The following is a 19,847-nucleotide window of genomic DNA, read 5'->3' as shown; positions in this document are numbered from 1 at the left end:
TGAAAATATTAATTGGGTGTGTTAACGAGAAACAGAGATAAAAGTAATCTTGAGAGAATGAGTTGATTTGGGGAAGAAGCAACCTAGTCTACAAGACTACAACATTTCATTTTCATGGACAAAGAGAGTATATACTGCAAATAATTCGTTCCTTTTTGGTAATTAGCAATTAGGTTAACGTTGCTATCAGAAAACACATCGACATGCACCATAACGAATGTTATTAGTTGTAGGAATAATATGTTAAGAAACACCCCATGTTACTTCTTTAACACTACGGAGAGTTTGATCCTCCCTTACTTCCCAAATTGTACAAAGTTTCAGGAAACATCAAATCCAAATAATTTTTTTATGAAAAATATTTAATTTGTGCTTGTTGTCTATATGGTATACCAATATATATATATATATATATATATATATATATACACGTATATAACGCCATCTGGTCATGGGTTATGCATTAACTTTTATTTTCCAGATGAATACACTAGCATCATGTATCATTCGAAGAAAAAAAACATTACAAAAATGGGTTATTACGAGAGATTGTGACTAAGAGCCTGTTTGGATTGGCTTAAAAGCTGGTCAGCTTTTAAGTCATTTTTAAATGTTTGGAGTGTTTGGCAAAAAAGAAAACAACTTAAAAAAAGTTAAAAAAGGCTTAAAAAAAGCTAAAAGCCACAAGTTAGGATATCCTAACTTCTCCTATTTTGGCTTAAAAGCCATCTTATTTTGACCAACGAAATTACTTACTTGTCCCTTATAACTTTTACTAATCCCAAAACTACCCTCGTCAAATAAATCCTAAAACATCCAACTACTCCCACTTTCTGTTCATCTTCTTTCCTCTTTTTCTCCTTCATCTTCGACGGTAAATTTGTTCTTCTCCTTCATCTTCGACACTTTTTGTTCTTCTTTCCCAAACTACTCCCAAACTTTCCGTGTTCTTCATCCTAAAACATCCAACTACTCCCAAACATGATTTAAGGCTTTACATTTTTAAAAAATATGGTAACAATTTTTTTGCAAGTTTTATGTTTGGTCATGATCAGCTTATAGAAATCGAGGTTTGACAGATTGTTACATAATAAGCAAGAGCAAGATGTAGGTTCTTGATTTGTTTTATGCGATATTTTGTCTTTTTAAGAGAAAAAAGTGCCTACCAATGCTTATTTACCAAACACTTCAATAATTTTTTTTAAGTTTCAGCACTTTTATCCAAATAGGCAACTGATTATTTATAAAATAAGTTCCAGCACTTAAAAGTTGCTTTTAAGCACTCGTGCTTAAAAGCCATTTTTTTTAAGCCAATCCAAACGGGCTCTAATACTCGTTGACAAAAATTTAGTAAAAAGAATTTATTTGACTCATAAGATAAAAGATTTCGAGAGGGAGAAGGTAGTAGTTACCAATTTGTAAAGGGAACAAAAAGAAACGGAGTTACCAAATTGCATCAGGCTTTACTCAGGAGTGACGCGCAGAGAGCATGTAGGCGGCTTTTAGTAATTTAATTTCCAATGCATTTAATTAAATTTTCAAAACGAACGCCCACCTGGCCACCGACCTTTGTTTCCTTTCCCAGTTGCATCCCTTTTCTCTCTGTCTGTCTTAATTGTGGAAAAGGTCAGTTTCAGTTACACAACCTAACCAATTTGGCAAGCAACCATGTCACCACTATTTCCATTTCACACTCTTCAAATTGCCCATTGAATCTTCTTCCTCTTTCTTCTACTGATTTCCACATGACTGAGCCGTTTGCTGGTTCCAATTCTGACGCTTGGCAAGACCTTCTCCGCCGAATGTTGCCGGCCGGAGCTCCCCTACCGGACGAAGAACAACTCGACTACTCTATTGCTATTGAGTATAAAGGTCCGCCGTTAGATTTTCCTGTTCCTGTAGTTGATCCACTTGCTTCTTCCCAAAGTACCCTCACGAAACTTCCCAAATTCCGTAAGGTACCGTCCGTTCATTCCAAATTCACTATGCACGTGAAGAAAAACAGTAGTGGAAGCGGAAGCGGAAGTTCGTCTTCGGCTTCAAGGCTGCGCATGAATTCCAGCTCGGAATCTGATAGTAAAATCCCAACGGATCAATCTCTTTCGGAGTTAAATAATAGCGGTGATGTTCCGGCTATTGATACTGATGAAACTGCAGAGAATGAATATGAAAATGATAATGATGATAAATATGATGACGTAGATAGAAATGAGTATAATTCGGCGTCCTCTGTTGATGTTGGTGATAAATCATTACCGGAAGGGGAAAAAAATGGAAAAAATGATAGGCTAGGGGTTAAGGCTAGGGTTCATGTCTGTAGTAGGTGTGGGAAGAATAACAGGTTAAGAGAGAGAGAATTTTGCATTGTATGTGGTGCTAGGTACTGTAGAAACTGTTTGCTTAAGGCTATGGGCTCAATGCCAGAGGGTAGGAAATGTGTGGGATGCATAGGAGAGCCTATAGATGAGGCTAACAGAGAAAAATTGGGTAAGTGTTCTCGTTTGCTGGCGAAAATCTGTAGTCCCTTGGAAGTTAAGCTGATAATGAAGGCAGAGAGTGAGTGCTTGGCGAACCAAATTCAACCCGAGCAGGTGTGGGTCAATGGGAGGCCATTGCGGGAGGAGGAATTAGTAGAGTTGCTTGGATGTGCAATTCCACCACAGAAGTTGAGACCTGGAAAGTATTGGTATGACAAGGATTCGGGGCTTTGGGGAAAGGTAACAGCAGTTTTTATTGTGCTTTTGTCAATTTGCATAGGTATTGTGTATATGATTTATTTGTGGAATTTTGTTAGTCATTGGATTTGACATGTTATCTTATAGGAGGGAGAGAAGCCAGACAGGATAATAAGCTCAAAACTGAATGTGGGTGGTAAGCTTCAGATTGATGCTAGTAAAGGAAATACGAAAGTGTTCATCAATGGCCGTGAGATTACAAAAGTTGAGCTCAGGGTTCTGAAGGTAAAATAAATTCAAATATTGGATTATTCAGAATATTCTGGTGCATGCACTCGCTCCATTTGAGCGTGCGATTAGATATTCAGTTCTATTTAATTGTATGTTGAGAAATGCTATCTGAAGTTAGTTCATTGCATATCAAATCATTTTATCATGGATGTCATATTTTTAGCTTTAGTCGATGTTCCGTGTTGATTAGAGATTCTGAAATGATTTGTTCCACAGATCTTCTTCTTGTTGTTTCTGTAGTTCATAGAGGTTTCTGAATAATTTAATTATTACTCCCTCCGGTCCAAAATAAGTGATTTTTTGGCCTTTTTTTTATGGTCCAAAATAAGTGATTTTTTCAGATTTCAAGGATGGGTTAATTATTTTTTTTCTATATTGCTCTTGGAGTAAATAGTGTTGGAGTATGTGTTAGGAGTGTTTATGTGAGATAGTAAAGGTTAATATGGTCAATTTTATTGCTAATTAATGTTAAAAGGTGAATTTCTTAATCTGTGTGAAAACATCCATAAAATCACTTATTTTGGATTGGAGGGAGTATCACTTATTTTCTGAGACATGGAAGCTTGACATATCATTATCAGAATCGGATTTTGCTGGTAGCTAGCTGTGATCATTCCGATGCGTGTAAGATTCTAATGGGTATGCACACGAGAATTATGTGCTTGGTTGAAGAGTGCTGTAGTTGAAGGAAGGTTTAGGACTGTCTCATGTAATGGGCTGCCACGAAACACAAGCAAGCCTGCAACTTCAAATGATGCAGTTCAAGTAGCATCTTTTCAATTGTTGCAGAAAGCGAGAGAGGCTGGGAGGGTGTGAACCCATTTTAGCCCTGACCCTCCCACTCATTGTATTAGCAAAGCTAGGCTGCATCTTTTTAAGGAGTTTCAATATCTTCCATCTTGAAGGATACCCTTAAGTAGATGATCTACTAATTAATTTTGCTCAAACATATATTTTAGTATAATAACGATTCTGAATGAGAGTGGCTTCGGCATGCTCAATACTGGATTCCTGTGTTCACATCGCATTCTGGAAATCAATGGAGATATAATTTCTAGAGATGATGGTGTCTTATAAGACTGGAACTAAAACTAGCTATCTGTGCTGAAAGTCTTTTCCTCTTTTCTCAGTTAGCCAAGGTTCAATGTCAACGAGGTACTCACTTTTGGGTATACGATGATGGATCCTATGAGGAAGAAGGTCAAAATAACATTAGAGGAAACATATGGGGAAAGGTTCTCTCGTAATCCTTTGAAGTAAAAGTTTCCACTTGAGGGACATTATGATCCTTTTCAAATTATTTATGTCTATATTTTAATTAATTACAGCTGTACTTTTTGTTAGGCAGGCATCTACTCGTTTCATTTGTTCATTGTTTTCATTGCCTGTTCCACGTGGAAATATTCACGGGCCAAAAGAAGATGCGACTGCTTTTTCAGGTAGGTCTATACCTGAGTATTTGGAGCAAGGTAGACTGCAGAAACTTTTGTTGTTTGGGCTGGAAGGATCTGGGACAAGCACCATTTTTAAGCAGGTCGGCATACAAAATCATATATCTTCTGTTATTTGGATAGGCTAGTGGAAATTTCTTGAATAAGAAGCTTGTCAGTTTTCTATGATGATCTTTAGGTGAGGGCCTTTCTCCATTACTCACAATATATCAAGTAGCCTTTTGAGAAGAAAGCTTAAACCTATGGATTCTCTGTTTTTTTCCTACTTTTTGAAGTGAAAATTAGTAACATTTCATCATATTACTAGTTAGTAATTGCATTTATCTTCATTCATGTTATTGAGTTTCAAAGACTAAAAGCTTGTTGAATGTACACACTGAAGTTGACTCTTTTCCTTTCAATATTCAAAGTTTCAAACAAAAAGTGCTAGCTTCCTTCTTGGTAAATTGCTCAGGTTGATTTTGTTTGAGTTTTCTTTTCGGCGATTCAAATTATCTTGGTGGATCTGTAGTATTAAGTAGGGAACATTGATTCCAGGGAAACACAGATCAAGCATGCTTGGTTAATGGTTTATATTAAGTTGCTTCTGTCATTTACCTACATGACTACCGCGATTGAACCTGGAAACTGCCTATTTGCTACTGTTGCCAAACCTTGTAATCTTTATTTCATGATTATCTCTTAATCAATTGTATTCCTTCTCTTCTTTCAATACAACAGGTGAAGTTTATATCTAAAAGTAAATTCACAGTTGAAGAGGTACAGAATATCAAGCTTACCATTCAAAGAAACATCTATAGATACCTGAGTGTCTTACTCGAGGGGCGAGAGCACTTTGAGGAGGAGGTCCTGATGGATAAGAAAACTTGTGATTTGGAGATGGAAAATCTTTCACCAGGTATTCTAGACACTCCTTCCTGGTTGAACGTAAGCTGAATTGAGTTGCACCCATTCGGGTTGTAATCCTAATTTATTTTTGAGTTGATAAAAGTAAAGTCCTGCAAACGATAGCTAGTTTTAATAAGCAGGAAGCAATGTGTGAAAGCATTTAGTTAGAAATGACAACTAGAAGAAAGGCATAGATCCTCTCTCCCTTGCACCTGCTTGTACATGGGGAAAAGCATTTTCCTACAGGCTACAGGTGAATGCTGATAGCCAGAAAATTTAAGTTTGCTTTCTTTCTGATTTGACTATGTAATATATACACTGGGCAGAGTGGGTCTGAGGGCCTATTTCCATATTTTTTCATCCTTGTTATGTTCTTAAAGGATGGGATATGGCCTTTATTTAATGTCAAAGTTGGCTTGTCATATGTTGACCAGTGGAATCTATGTGGTGGTTTTTCACAATTCCAAAGGGCTATTTAAGTTAAGCATATTCCTAAGCCCTTGGCATTAAATGAATTGTCCTACTCGGCGCTCAACTGTGTTGTTTATAAGCACAAAGGAAATCCTCTCCTTGGATATATATATCATGTGGGCAATATCTGAATTTCTGTTGTGTGGATACTGTAAAATTAATTCAGTTGATGCCGGAACTGATGGGAGCAGGCGCTGCATCTACTCAGTCAATCAAAGAGTAAAACATTTTTCTGATTGGTTACTGGAAATCATAGCTATGGGAGATTTGGATACTTTCTTTCCTGCTGCTACACGTGAATATGCTCCAGTTGTAGACGAAATCTGGAAAGACCCTGCCATCCAGGAAACGTACAAGAGAAGGGATGAACTGCGTTTGCTTCCTGATACTGCTAAATATTTCCTGGACAAGGTATACCTTGTTTAATACCTTGTTTCCATAAACGATATCTGCATTTACTGGATAGCAGTTGGTTTAGAGGTGGCAATTTTAGACATGGCACTTATAGTGGACATGAAATTAGGTGAAAAATATATGTTAAAATACATCTGTTCAAAATGTGCAAACACTGTTAAATTATCCGTAAGCATGTAATGAGAGTCACATTCAAGTTTATGATTGAAGATGATGTAAATGAGTCATTTGGTATGATGAAGGAAATTCATGAGTAAATACTTCATTTATAAGTGGTGAGGTATTAATACATCTAGTTTCAAATTTCTAAGATTATTGAATAGAAGTATCTTTTGCTTAAATTACGAAATCAATATTTGACATCTAGTTGGTAGCTACACAATTTATTTGGATTGATGTTTCTATTACTTGATTTTATCATGAAGAGAACAACAACAACAACAACAACTACCCAGTAAAATCCCACAAAGTGGGGTCTGGGGAGGGTAATGTGTACGCAGACCTTACCCCTACCCGATAGAGCAGAGAGGCTGTTTCCGATAGACCCTCGGCTCAGAAAGACAGAAATAAAAAAACAAGAAAATACAATTCATTAGTAATTCTAGTAGAAACCGTAATAGTAACATAAGCATAACAACCAAAAGATAAATGACATGCAATAACAGTAACCAGTATCTAAGGCCCGGGCCTAAGATAAACAACAAGGATAGTGTGGACTCAACATAAACTGCAAGCCATCTAAGATCAACCCTAATCCAACCCCGCCTCACCCCGGGTATGAAGTAAGGAAAGCTCTACTATACAACCCTAATGCTTGACCGCCAGACCTTCCCATCAAGGGTCATGTCCTCGTAAATCTACAGTCGTACTATGTCCTGCCTGATCACCTTTCCCCAATACTTCTTAGGCCACCCTCTGCCTCTTCTCGTACCCACCATGGCCAACCGCTCACAACTCCTCACCGGAGCATCAAGGCTTCTCCTCCGCACGTGCCCGAAGCATCTGAGCCTCGCTTCCCGCATCTCGTCATCCACAGGGGCCATACCTACCTTCTTCCGAATATCTTCCTTCCTAATCTTGTCTATCCTAGTGTGCCCGCACATCCACCTCAGCATCCGCATCTCTGCTACCTTCATCCTCTAAATATGGGAGTTCTTAACCGGCTAACACTCTGCCCCATACAACATGGCCGGTCTAACCACAACTCTATAAAACTTACCTTTAAGTATCGGTGGCACTTTCTTGTCACACAAGACTCCAGATGCAAGCCTCCATTTCATCCAGCCCGCCCCTATACGGTGAGTGACGTCCTCGTCGATCTCTCCGTCCCCGAATCACCGACCCAAGATACTTGAAGCTATCTCTCTTGGGGATGACCTGTGATCCAAGCCTCACGTCCCTGCCTACTTCCCTCGACTCAGCGCTAAACTTGCACTCCAGGTACTCTGTCTTAGACCTACTCAATTTGAAACCCTTAGACTCGAGGGTCTGTCACCAAACCTCCAACCTCTCGTTAACACCGACCCTCGTCTCATCAATTAGAACTATGTCACCAAACCTCCAACCTCTCGAGGGTCTGTCAATTTGAAACCCTTAGACTCGAGGGTCTGTCACCAAACCTCCAACCTCTCGTTAACACCGACCCTCGTCTCATCAATTAGAACTATGTCATCAGCAAATAACATACACCATGGCACATCCCCTTGAATATGGTATGTCAGTGCATCCATCACCAAGGCAAATAAGAACGGGCTAAGCGCAGAGCCTTGGTGTAATCCCATAACAACTGGGAAATGCTCTGAGTCGCCTCCCACAGTCCTAACCTTAGTCTTAGCTCCATCATACATGTCCTTGATCGCTCTTATGTAGGCTACCGGCACGCCCTTTGCCTCAAGACATCTCCAGAGCACCTCCCTAGGGATCTTGTCATACGCTTTCTCCAAGTCAATAAACACCATGTGCAGATCCTTCTTCTTATCCCTGTACTGTTCCACCAACCTCCTAATAAGGTGGATAGCTTCCGTAGTGGAGCGACCCAACATGAACCCAAACTAATTATCGGATATAGACATCGTCTTCCTCACCCTCACCTCCATCACCCTCTCCCAGACTTTCATGGTATGGCTAAGTAACTTGATACCCCTATAATTGTTACAAGACTGGATATCACCTTTGTTCTTATACAACGGTACCACTGTACTCGACCTCCACTCCTCTGGCATCCTCTTCGTCCTAAAAATTACATTGAACAACCTAGTCAGCCAATTCAATCCTGCTCTACCCACACAATTCCAAAACTCAATCGGAATTTCGTCTGGCCCGGTCGTCCTACCCCTACTCATCTTACGCAAAGCCCCCACGACCTCCTCCACCTTAATGCGCCTGCAATACCTAAAATCTCGGAGACTCTCCGAATGGCCCAAATCCCCTAGCGCTATATCCCAGTCCCCCTCCTCGTTTAGAAGACCATAGAAGTACGTGTGCCATCTCGGGACTCTCCCATCAATACTCTACCATCCTCGTCTTTGATGCACCTTACTTGGTCCAGATCCCGGGCCTTCCTCTCCCTCACTTTAGCCAGCCGAAACAACTTCCTGTCCTCGCCTTTCTCCCCCAATTCCTCGTATAGACGAGCAAACGCTGCATTCTTAGCCTCCGTGACCGCCAGCTTTGCCTCCTTCCTTGCCACCTTCTCCCTCTCACTATTCGTTCTCCTCTCCTCCTCGCTTGTGCTCCCTGCCAACTTCGCGTACGCTGCCTTCTTCGCCTCCACTTTACCTTGGGCTACGTCATTCCACCACCAGTCGCCTTGATGCCTGCCAGAAAAACCCTTCGATACCCCTAGCACCTCTCTCGCCGTCTCCCTCATGTAGTTCGCCGTCGTTGACCACATAGTGCTCGCGTCTCCACTACTCCTCCAAGCTCCCATAACGGATAACCTCCCTTCCAACTCCTGGGCTTTATCCTTGGTTAAAGCTTCCCATCTAATCCTCGATCGGCCACGAGCATACCTTTTCTTCCTCTTCATCATAATGCCGATGTCCATCACTAAGAGCCTATGCTGAGTCGTGAGGGTCTCTCCCGGGATAACCTTGCAATCCTTGCATAACCCTTTATCACACCTCTGAGGAGAAGGTAATCAATCTGAGTCTTTTCTGCCGAACTTTGGAATGTAACCAGATGCTCCTCTCTCTTCGGAAAAGTCGAGCTCGCAATCACCAGCTCGAAAGCCTTAGCGAAATCTAACAGCGAAGTACCTCCTCCGTTCCTATCCCCAAGGCCAAAGCCACCATGCACCTCGCCATAGCTACCAGCAGCCGACCCAATATGGCCATTAAAATCACCTCCAATAAATAACCTTTCAGTAGTTGGAATACTACGCACAATCTCGTCCAAACCCTCCCAAAAGCGCCTCTTAACCTCCTCATCCAAGCCTGCTTGCGGCGCGTAAGCGCTAACGACATTGAGGGTGCACTCACTAATCACCAACTTAATAAACATTAGCCTATCATTCACTCGCCTAACCTCAACCACAGACTCTCTAAAATCCCTATCCACCAAGATACCCACTCCATTCTTACCCCTCACAACTCCAGAGTACCACAACTTATACCCGTCCGCATTCCTCGCCTTCGACCCTGCCCACCTAGTCTCCTGGACACAAGCTATATTAACCTTCTTCGCCAACTCGATAGACTTACCCGTCAGCGTGCCTATGTTCCACGACCCGATCCTCAATCTATAAGCTCCATCTTTCCCCTTACCCTTCTTGCCTCCCGTCCCATCCACTGACCCCCTCCCCACCCCCGGCACCGACATGACCTTACTCTACCATCCCAGACCACAACCACTATACCTACGACAAACTCCGGAAAATACTAACACAGACCCAAACTAGAAAATAACAGGTAGCAACTACAAATACTCTAATAATATGCTTAAAGTGATGCTAACTAAATAGCCACAATTTAACTAACATAAAGAAAGAGAAGGAATGGGGAGGTACCAACTACCGATGGAAAGAACCTGGAAATATGACTTTATGCACCCGAGGTCACAGAAATTTGTCGGGCGTCCTTCTATCTCCTGCCAACCTTTGCACACACTAGCCGGTGATGCTCCGTTCTACTCGCCCGTACGCCTCGCGCTCGCCTGGGCAGCCGCAACTAGTTCCCCGAAAAATCACACACAACCACCACGAAACCATCAGGGAGGGGGGCTGTCAACCTGTCGCAGGGGTGGACCTGGACAGACTCGAAAAGGGAGGGACAACAAGGGGGGTCGCCGGCCAGAGGTCGCCGGAAGGCTGCTAGGGTTTTGGAACTGAAATTTGGGCTCAAGAAGGGTTGGGGGAAACGATCAGCAGGGAAAGAGAGGAAATTGAAAATGCATGGTTTTGACTATAAATAGCATCAGGAGCTTACCTTGTATATTGAATTTATTATTTACTTGCCAAAGTCTTTTTTGACAATTACTATTTATAAAGTAAAACAAGTTAGGGTGACTTTTCACTAGAGGGTCCAGATGTTACCACTTAATAATAAGGTCAACATTAGCTGTCATTATAGAGTAATTGCGTTCCCTCGTCCGATGTCGAGCCTAGGCTCTGATACCAACTGTTACGCGGCGCCTTCCTGAGATTCCTTGGAAGGGCGACGTAAGGCTAAGCAACTGATGTCAGTGCAGTTGCTGTCCGCCAACTGAGGTCCCCTCCGTACGCTAGACTAGATTGTCAGTGCCGTACGGGAAAACCAATGTCAAGAGCAATTGAGAGAACATGAATGAGAATTGAGAATGAAAGAAAGCTTGATTGCATTAATGAAAGCTATTACAGAAAGGCAACGCGGTGTCGAGGGGGAGAGACACCAGTACAGAGAATTGTTTGCTTGCTAGAAAGTTTGATTGTTTGGTCCCCCTTAATAATGCTTAAAAAAATAATCCAAAGCTACAAGACTAGACTTGATTAAGCTAGAGAAACATAATGGAAGTACATGGAATAAAACTACTCTATATTTACAATGAAAAAGACTTAGTTTGCTATAAGGCAGAAAACAGGTCCGTTGTCGGTAGCATAGTCTTTGGCATCAGGGTCTGCGCGTGCGGCGTTGTCTGCGCGCGCGGCGCTGTTGGCATCTGCCTGCGGTTGGGCGCTGGCGAGGGATATCGGTGGGGCGACAGAGGCACATGCGCGCTTGTCACTTGGCGCGGCCAAGACCACGGGGCCGTCCGTGGCGCTAGGCATTGGAAGGCTTGCTAGGACGCCACGGGGCGCGCCCAAGGGGTCATGGGGCACGGCTGGAAAGCCGCCCATGACATTCTCCCCCACCTGAGTTGGCGACGTCCTCGGCGCCTTACTTGCAAGATAATCTTCAATTAGGCTCTTGTAGGCTTTGAGGTTTGTTCCCCTCTCCCAAGTGTTCTCCTCTGCATCACAGCCCTGCCATTTCACCAAGAACTCTTGGTGATCTTTCCTTGAGGCATGAATCACTCTATCATCAAGGATAGCTTCAACACGCCTTTTTCCGGTTGAATTGGGCCCTCGAATACTGGGTATTGTGAGCTGGCTCCTTGAAGGATCCTCCGTATCTTCCCGAAAAGGTTTCAGGAGGCTGACATGGAAGACAGGATGAATTTTCCACCAAGCTGGGGTATCCACCCGGTATGCAACTTTCCCAATACGCCTTTCAATGGACAAGGGTCCGATATATTTTTGCAATAAGCGAGGGTCATGGACCCCCGCAAATAAGTAACGCTTTGGAATTTTGACCATCACTTTGTCTCCTACTTGGTATTCAACAAAGCGATGATTCTGATCAGCATGCCTCTTCATCCGCTTTTGAGCCTTGACAAGATAGCTCCGCACTATCTCCAAATTTTGCTTCCACTCTTTAGAAAAGCTAGCAGCTCGAGGAGATTTAGACATATTTGGTGCGTTGACTGTGTGTGGGAGTAGCGGTTGCTGTCCGGTAACAATTTCAAAAGCGCTTTTGTTTGTACTAGAGCTCTTTTGTGAATTGAAACACAGTTGAGCAGCATCCAGAAGCTTCACCCAATTCTTCTGTGATCCGGTTACAAAATGACGGAGATATTCCTCCAACATACCATTGAACCGCTCCGTCTGGCCATCGGATTGCGGATGAAAACTTGAGCTATGACTCAGCTTCGACCCAAGGCACTTAAAGAGTTGGGTCCAAAAGTTGCTAGTGAAGCGTGAGTCACGATCACTAACAATGTCTTTGGGTAGGCCCCAATATTTGAAGACATGAGAGAAGAAGAGTCGAGCTGTATCTTCTGCTGATATATATTGTGGGGCAGCAATAAAGGTAGCATATTTGGAAAACCGATCTACTACAACCAAGATAGTTGTTAGATCTCCGACCTTGGGCAATCCGGTGATGAAATCCAGGGAAACACTTTCCCAAGGTCTCTTTGGGACAGCTAGTGGTTCCAAGAGTCCCGCCCGTGTTAAGCGGTCTGACTTGTCCTTCTGGCATACTAGACAAGTCTTCACATACTGAGCAACGTCATCGGCCATTTGAGGCCAATAATATGCACGGCAAAGTAACGCCATGGTGCGTTCTTCACCGGGATGGCCGGCCCACAGAGTATCATGACATTCCGCCAGAAGAGTCCTTCGTAGATCTCCTCCTTTAGGAACATAAAGTCGGTTCCCTTTCACTTTCAGAAAACCATCTTCCATGTAGAACTGGCGAGTCTTGCCTTGTCCTACCAAATCAACCAAATACTGTGCAGCAGGGTCTTTGATGAGTAGATCTTGTATCTGGTCCTTGATGGAGGTGGCTACTTCGCTCCCCCTTAGGGTGGCGAGTAAGCACACCGATGCTAGATCAGCTCTCCGACTGAGCGCATCAGCAACATGATTAGTCTTCCCACTTCGGTACTCCAGGTTGAAGTGGAATTCAGCTAGGAGTTCCTGCCACCTGGCCTGTCGACCATTCAACTTCGGCTGGGTCATGAAATGGCTAACAACTGTGTTGTCTGTCTTGACTACGAACGGGGTTCCCAGCAGACAGTGCCTCCAGAGGCGCAAGCAGTGGACGACAGCCAATAATTCTTTCTCATGGGCGGCATAGCGCCGCTCTGCATCTTTTAGCTTCCGGCTCTCGTACGCTACATGATGCCCTTCTTGTAGCAAGACGCCACCGAGGGCATAGTCAGATGCATCTGTTTGTACTTCGAATGGTTTGGCCAGATCAGGAAGGGCCAAGACGGGGCTACTAGACATAGCCACTTTCAATGCTTTGAAGGCCTCCGCTCGCTTGGGTCCCCATTCCCAATGCGTGACCTTCTTGAGGAGTTCTGTCAATGGTACTGCAATGAGGGAGTAGTTTTTCACGAATCGCCGATAGAAATTGCATAGACCAAGGAACGCCCTCAAGGCGTGGATATCCTTAGGTGGCGGCCAATCTGTGATTGCCTGAATCTTCTGCTGGTCCATCTTGATCCGCCCTTCCTCGATGACATGTCCGAGGAAGTCAATTTGCTTTTGAGCAAAGGAGCACTTAGATAGCTTCGCATATAATTCATGCTCCCGCAATTGAGCTAGGACCTTCCGCAAGTGCATCAGGTATTCCTCCAATGTTTGGCTATATACCACAATGTCATCCAAGTAGACCACCACGAATTCATCAATGTACTCTCGGAAGACTTGGTTCATCAAAGTGCAAAATGTAGCTGGGGCGTTAGTCAAGCCGAATGGCATAACCAGGAAATCGTACGACCCATATCTTGTCACACAGGTCGTCTTGTGCTCATCACCCTCTGCAATCCGAACTTGCCAATAACCTGTCTTTAGGTCTATTTTGGTGAACACCGTCGCACCACCCAGTCTATCGAACAAGTCTGCCATTAGCGGAATAGGGTACTTGTTCTTCACAGTAATTTTGTTTAGTGCCCGATAGTCCACACAGAGTCGTAGACTACCATCATGTTTCTTTTGGAATAGCACAGGGGACCCGTATGGGGATTTGGAGGGCACGATAATCCCTGTGTCTAGCATTTCCGTCAATTGTCTCCGAAGCTCGGTGAGTTCGGGTTGTGACATTCTGTAAGGCGCCCGGGCAGGTGGCTTCGCGCCCGGCACCAGCTCAATTTCATGGTCCACAGTGCGCCTAGGCGGTAGTCGCTTTGGCATGTCTTGTGGCATGACATCTTCAAACTCTAGTAGTAGCTCCTTCACGGGTTCAGGAATGGGACCCGAGGAGCATTCTACATCTTCGATGCAGAGGGTTGCCAGGAACGTGGGTTCATTTCTTTTGACCCCCTTCTTCAACTGCAAGGCCGAGATGTTTTCAACGGCCATCTTCATAGGCATGCACGGGATAATGCAGGGCTTGGTCCCGTTTGCTCCCATCATCAGTAACATGTCAGCATACGGTACAGGCATGGTGTTGGTTTGCCTTAGGAATTCCAATCCAACTATCAACTCGAAGTCATCTATGATCACCACGCGCAGGTTGAATTTTCCTTCGTAAGGGCCAAGCTTCATCGGTACTTCTTTGGCTATTCCACCCACTGGCTGGGGAGGTGAGTTGATAGCTTTGACACGGCCTCTACCTTTCCCTACAACTAGACCAAGGCGCTCCACCTGAGTCGAGGCTAAGTAGTTGTGGGTAGCACCCGTGTCTACCATGGCCCGAATGGGCTTGCCATTCACCTTCATCTCAACGAACATTAAGGTCCTCTCGTGCTTAAGAGGAGTCTCATCATCCGCCTTCTTTTTCCCTTTCTTGGTGACTGGACATGGGTCCTTCTTCTTACGGATACCAGCACTAGTCTCTGCTAATGCCTCAGAAATGGAGCCAACAATTGCATTGAAAGCACCTACTGGTTCAGTCTGATTCGCATCGTCTGAATCGTCATCCGTCCCATCATCAAAAGTCTGATGGGCGTTCATCTGTGCATGTGGGCACTCATTGTTCCAATGTGGTCCGCCGCAATGACGGCATCCTGAAGGAGGCTTCCTCCCCCGATCATTGTTGTTAGACGCAACACTGTTGCTGCCTGTGGAGGGAGCCTTAGGTTTGGTTGAGCTCCGATCTCCCCCACTTCTGCTAGGGCCATCATTGCTAGACTGGCCCCCTTTGAATCCCGCTCGGGCAGGCGGTTGAGGCCTATCCTTCCGAGCTTCCATTTGATAGTCCCCAAGGCATTCAGCTGCTTGGATCGCCTTGGGCAGGGTATCTACCCGTTGTCTTTGTAGCTCTATACATGCATAAGGTTTTAGCCCTTCTAGGAAAGTGAAGAGCTTGTCTTTGTCCCCCATGTCGCGTATGCTTAGCATGAGCGCGGAGAATTCCCGCACGTAGTCCCGCACAGATTTGGTCTGTCGGAGCTCCCGTAGCTTTCTCCTTGAATTGTATTCAACATTTTCGGGGAAGAACTGTAGGCGGATGACTGCCTTCAGTTCTGCCCATGTTTCGAGAGCATCTTCACCGGCCTTGATGGCTTTGTATTTCACCCGCCACCAGAGTTTAGCATCACCCTGAAGATACATGGCAGCAGTTGCTACCTTCTTAGCTTCTTCTAGGCCCCCAACAACATCGAAATATTGTTCGACATCAAAGATGAAGTTCTCCACTTCCTTGGCATTCCTAGCTCCACTGTATGGCTTTGGCTCAGGAATTTTCAGTTTTTGTGTCGCGGAAGTGGGGTTTGCAGCGCCCCCGATCTGGTTTCCACCGCCTCGCAGTAGGCCCTGTAAAGCAGCATTGACAACATTGAGCTTGTCTGTCAAGTCGTCAACTGTCTGCCTCTTGTGCTCTGTAAGCTAAATCCTCGGCATGCTCCTGTTGGAGTCCCTCGAATTTGCCAAAAATTTCGGCTGCCTCTGTGGTTGCCGTTTGCCGATCTCCCTCGGAGTCACGACTGATGTTTTCTATGTCAACTTCGGCCTGGAGCACCCTGCGGTCCAGGTCATCCAACCTTTTCCCTAGGCTGGTTCTTAGTTCAGGCACCGTATCCATGATGGGCAGTAATCCGTCAACCGTCTGTTCAAGGGCCGCAATGCGGTCCCCATGATTCACCATGGTCAGAAATGGTGGTAATGGCAATGCGTTCCCTCGTCCGATGTCGAGCCTAGGCTCTGATACCAACTGTTACGCGGCGCCTTCCTGAGATTCCTTGGAAGGGCGACGTAAGGCTAAGCAACTGATGTCAGTGCAGTTGCTGTCCGCCAACTGAGGTCCCCTCCGTACGCTAGACTAGATTGTCAGTGCCGTACGGGAAAACCAATGTCAAGAGCAATTGAGAGAACATGAATGAGAATTGAGAATGAAAGAAAGTTTGATTGCATTAATGAAAGCTATTACAGAAAGGCAACGCGGTGTCGAGGGGGAGAGACACCAGTACATAGAATTGTTTGCTTGCTAGAAAGTTTGATTGTTTGGTCCCCCTTAATAATGCTTAAAAAAAATAATCCAAAGCTACAAGACTAGACTTGATTAAGCTAGAGAAACATAATGGAAGTACATGGAATAAAACTACTCTATATTTACATTGAAAAAGACTTAGTTTGCTATAAGGCAGAAAACAGGTCCGTTGTCGGTAGCATAGTCTTTGGCATCAGGGTCTGCGCGTGCGGCGTTGTCTGCGCGCGCGGCGCTGTTGGCATCTGCCTGCGGTTGGGCGCTGGCGAGGGATATCGGTGGGGCGACAGAGGCACATGCGCGCTTGTCACTTGGCGCGGCCAAGACCATGGGGCTGTCCGTGGCGCTAGGCATTGGAAGGCTTGCTAGGACGCCACGGGGCGCGCCCAAGGGGTCATGGGGCACGACTGGAAAGCCGCCCATGACATTGATTATGATGTTACAAGATCATGGCACAATTTGACCCATTGCACTGAGGTCTTATAGCCTCTATCATGTTAAATGGGAACTTACAGAACTTGCCTCTTGATTGATTTGATGCATGCTTAATTATCAGTAATCGGATTGATTTAGCAAGAATAGTTAGCTACAGCCTTGAACAGAAAGCTTATATTTATAACTACTAGATCTAGCGACTAATCTTGGGCATTATGACCATATTTTTCTTTTACTTTATACTGTTTTTTTCTGTTTTTTGATGGTATATTTGATGCTCATCATAGGTTACCTCCATGGAGCCTTTAGTATGACATGTCTTAGATGTTGTAGGCCTATACTAGAAAATTTGTTTTCCAAGCTTCTCTATTTTATCATATAGATTTCTTCAAGCATGCCTAAATAACCTTGATTACCGTCAAATATAATGTGCTAAAGCACTCCATTTTCTAAAAAAAATAGGGTTCAAATAAAATGACCCCTCTATTACATACTAAAGATTATTTCTTGTTGGATATTTTCAAGGAAAAAGAAGAAACAAAATCTAAAGAGTGTCAGGGCGTTTTTGTCGTTTTTATTTTAATCCATGTACTACTAATACCCATATTTTTTTCCACATTCTACTCCGCATAAAATAATGCTTATATTCCCGCGTAACTTATGCAGAAAAAAAGAAAAAAAAACAGCCAAAATGTATGTAATTGTACGGAATTAGTGTGGTGATTATCTTTTATTCCACCAACCAAACAGGCTCTTAAGTTATTGTCATTAGTGAAAAAGTTTAAATACTTCTACAACAACTAGGCAAACAGCAATCTCAAGTCTGTTTTTCTTGAATACTGCCACATCTTTGCTGAAGTGTTGTAGCTTGGAAATTAAATAGAGTCCATGCAATATGTGATATTGCAGAAGCACGGTAAACTAATTCTTGAAAGAGAATGCAGCTTTTAAATTGGATTGACGAATTAATAGATATAGCCTATTGGGATCATGCCTCTCTATCTGCATTAGGTAGGGGTAAGGTCTGCGTACAGACTACCCTCCCCAGACCCCACATATTGGATCAAACTGGGTTTGTTGTTGTTGTTGTTGTTGTAACCTATTGGGATCATACTGGGTTTGTTGTTGTTGTTGTTGTGTAAGCATAAACACTGAATTGCAGTGATAACGGGCTAAACAACTTTGAGTCATCGTCAACCTACAAGTCTACAAAGGCTACTTATATTTGAAATGGTTGTCAAAGTACATTTCTTCAGAGATTGTCTTTCAATCTAGTGTGCTCCCTACTTTACACTATCTCAAATTCAATGATATTGATACTTTAAGGGGTTCTGCAATTGCTTGCTAGATGTTGCTAACCTTTTAGATTCATCTTTGATAATGCTTATCTGGAAGCCTTTAGCTTGCATCTGCCAGTCAATGTGATCTTACTTTTGCCAGGCCATCGAGATATCTAGTAATGAGTACGAACCTTCAGAAAATGACATTTTATATGCTGAAGGGGTGGCTCCTTGCAATGGACTTGCTTCTCTTGAATTCTCATTCGATGATCACAGCCCTATGTCTGAGATCTATGACGAGGACTTAGAAAGCGAACCTCCTTGGACCAAGTAACTCTTTTTGCATAGCTAATATTAGTTTGATAAAGTGAACCTATTGCCCCTTAGTGACCACCCGCTTTCTTCTGTTTGTCTTCCTTCAGGTATCAATTGATCCGTATCAGTTCCAAGGGAGTCCATGATAGTGGCAAATGGCTTGAAATGTTTGAAGATGTCAAAGTGGTAGTCTTTTGTGTGGCCTTGAGTGACTATGACCTGGCATGGACCCAAGGTGATGGTACCTCAGAAAATAAAATGTTGGCAAGCAGAGATGTATTTGAGAGTTTAGTTAGACATACTAGTTTTGAGGAAGCCTCTTTTGTGCTCCTCCTAAATAAATATGATATCTTTGAAAACAAAATCAACCAAGTTCCTTTGACAGTCTGTGATTGGTTTCATGACTTTAGACCTTTGAGACAGAGACAAAACAATCAAGCCTTGGCAAATCAAGCATATTATTATGTTGCTGTTAAGTTCAAGCAGCTCTATGCTTCAATCACTGGCAAAAAACTATTTGTTTGGCCGACTAGGGCTCTTCAAAGTACATCTGTTGATGAAGCATTTAGGTATGTACGAGAAGTAGTAATGTGGAACGAAGAGAAGGAAAAGATGTATTGCATCGCTGAGGACGATTCATTCTCCAGTACGGAAACTGATTTTACTCCTTGAATGCAGCCAGCTAGAATTATTTTGCTCTGTGTGTAGGCGGAGTGAGATATCAGCTCCCAACTTGGTGTGCAAAAGCTCCGTTAAGTAGTGGAGGACACAAGGACTTTTAGAGGTGTTCCTGTCTTGTAGATCTGCAGCCCTTGTGTCTTTTTAGTGGCTAAACACCATCATTCACAAATTACTTATTGGAAGTGAGAATAGCATTTGTTTAACGATTGAGACATTCATTGATTTCATGGCTGAAAAGATCTGGCAGACTCAATGAGGCAGTTTGTAACTGAAATGAATGATGTTTTGATCTTATAGCTTGTAAAAATGTAGAGCAGGCGTTGGACTCTCTTTTATTGTAAATGTCAGAGCTATTTGAGTTCTAATGAAGAGTGCCTATCTCCCATTTGTGTTGCTCTGTCTTCATGCTTGCTGCAGCTCTGTGCCGGGTTGGTCAAGCTTACAAGATTTGCTCATTTTGAAAACTACTTTTTGCAAATAGAGATTCAGAAGTACTCTCGGTTGGCCTATCGATCCAAAGGTGCATTTGAGTGTCAAATTTACAACCAAAAAAAAAGA

General features: G+C 43.5%; 1 protein-coding gene across 1 annotated transcript; it reads left to right on the top strand.

Moving 5' to 3' along the window:
* Positions 1–1,415: 1,415 nt before the first annotated feature.
* LOC107777001 (extra-large guanine nucleotide-binding protein 3) lies at positions 1,416–19,674 on the top strand. The gene is made up of 8 exons (XM_075255700.1): positions 1,416–2,717; positions 2,823–2,960; positions 4,097–4,201; positions 4,315–4,500; positions 5,138–5,315; positions 5,943–6,187; positions 18,454–18,623; positions 18,716–19,674. The coding sequence occupies exons 1-8, from the start codon at positions 1,521–1,523 to the stop codon at positions 19,278–19,280; spliced, it is 2,784 nt and encodes a 927-aa protein (XP_075111801.1). The 5' UTR covers positions 1,416–1,520; the 3' UTR covers positions 19,281–19,674.
* Positions 19,675–19,847: the final 173 nt, after the last annotated feature.

The sequence above is a fragment of the Nicotiana tabacum genome, chromosome 6 (assembly GCF_000715075.1).
Source record: "Nicotiana tabacum cultivar K326 chromosome 6, ASM71507v2, whole genome shotgun sequence".
NCBI lineage: Eukaryota > Viridiplantae > Streptophyta > Magnoliopsida > Solanales > Solanaceae > Nicotiana > Nicotiana tabacum.
This window is presented reverse-complemented; position numbering and strand designations above follow the sequence as displayed.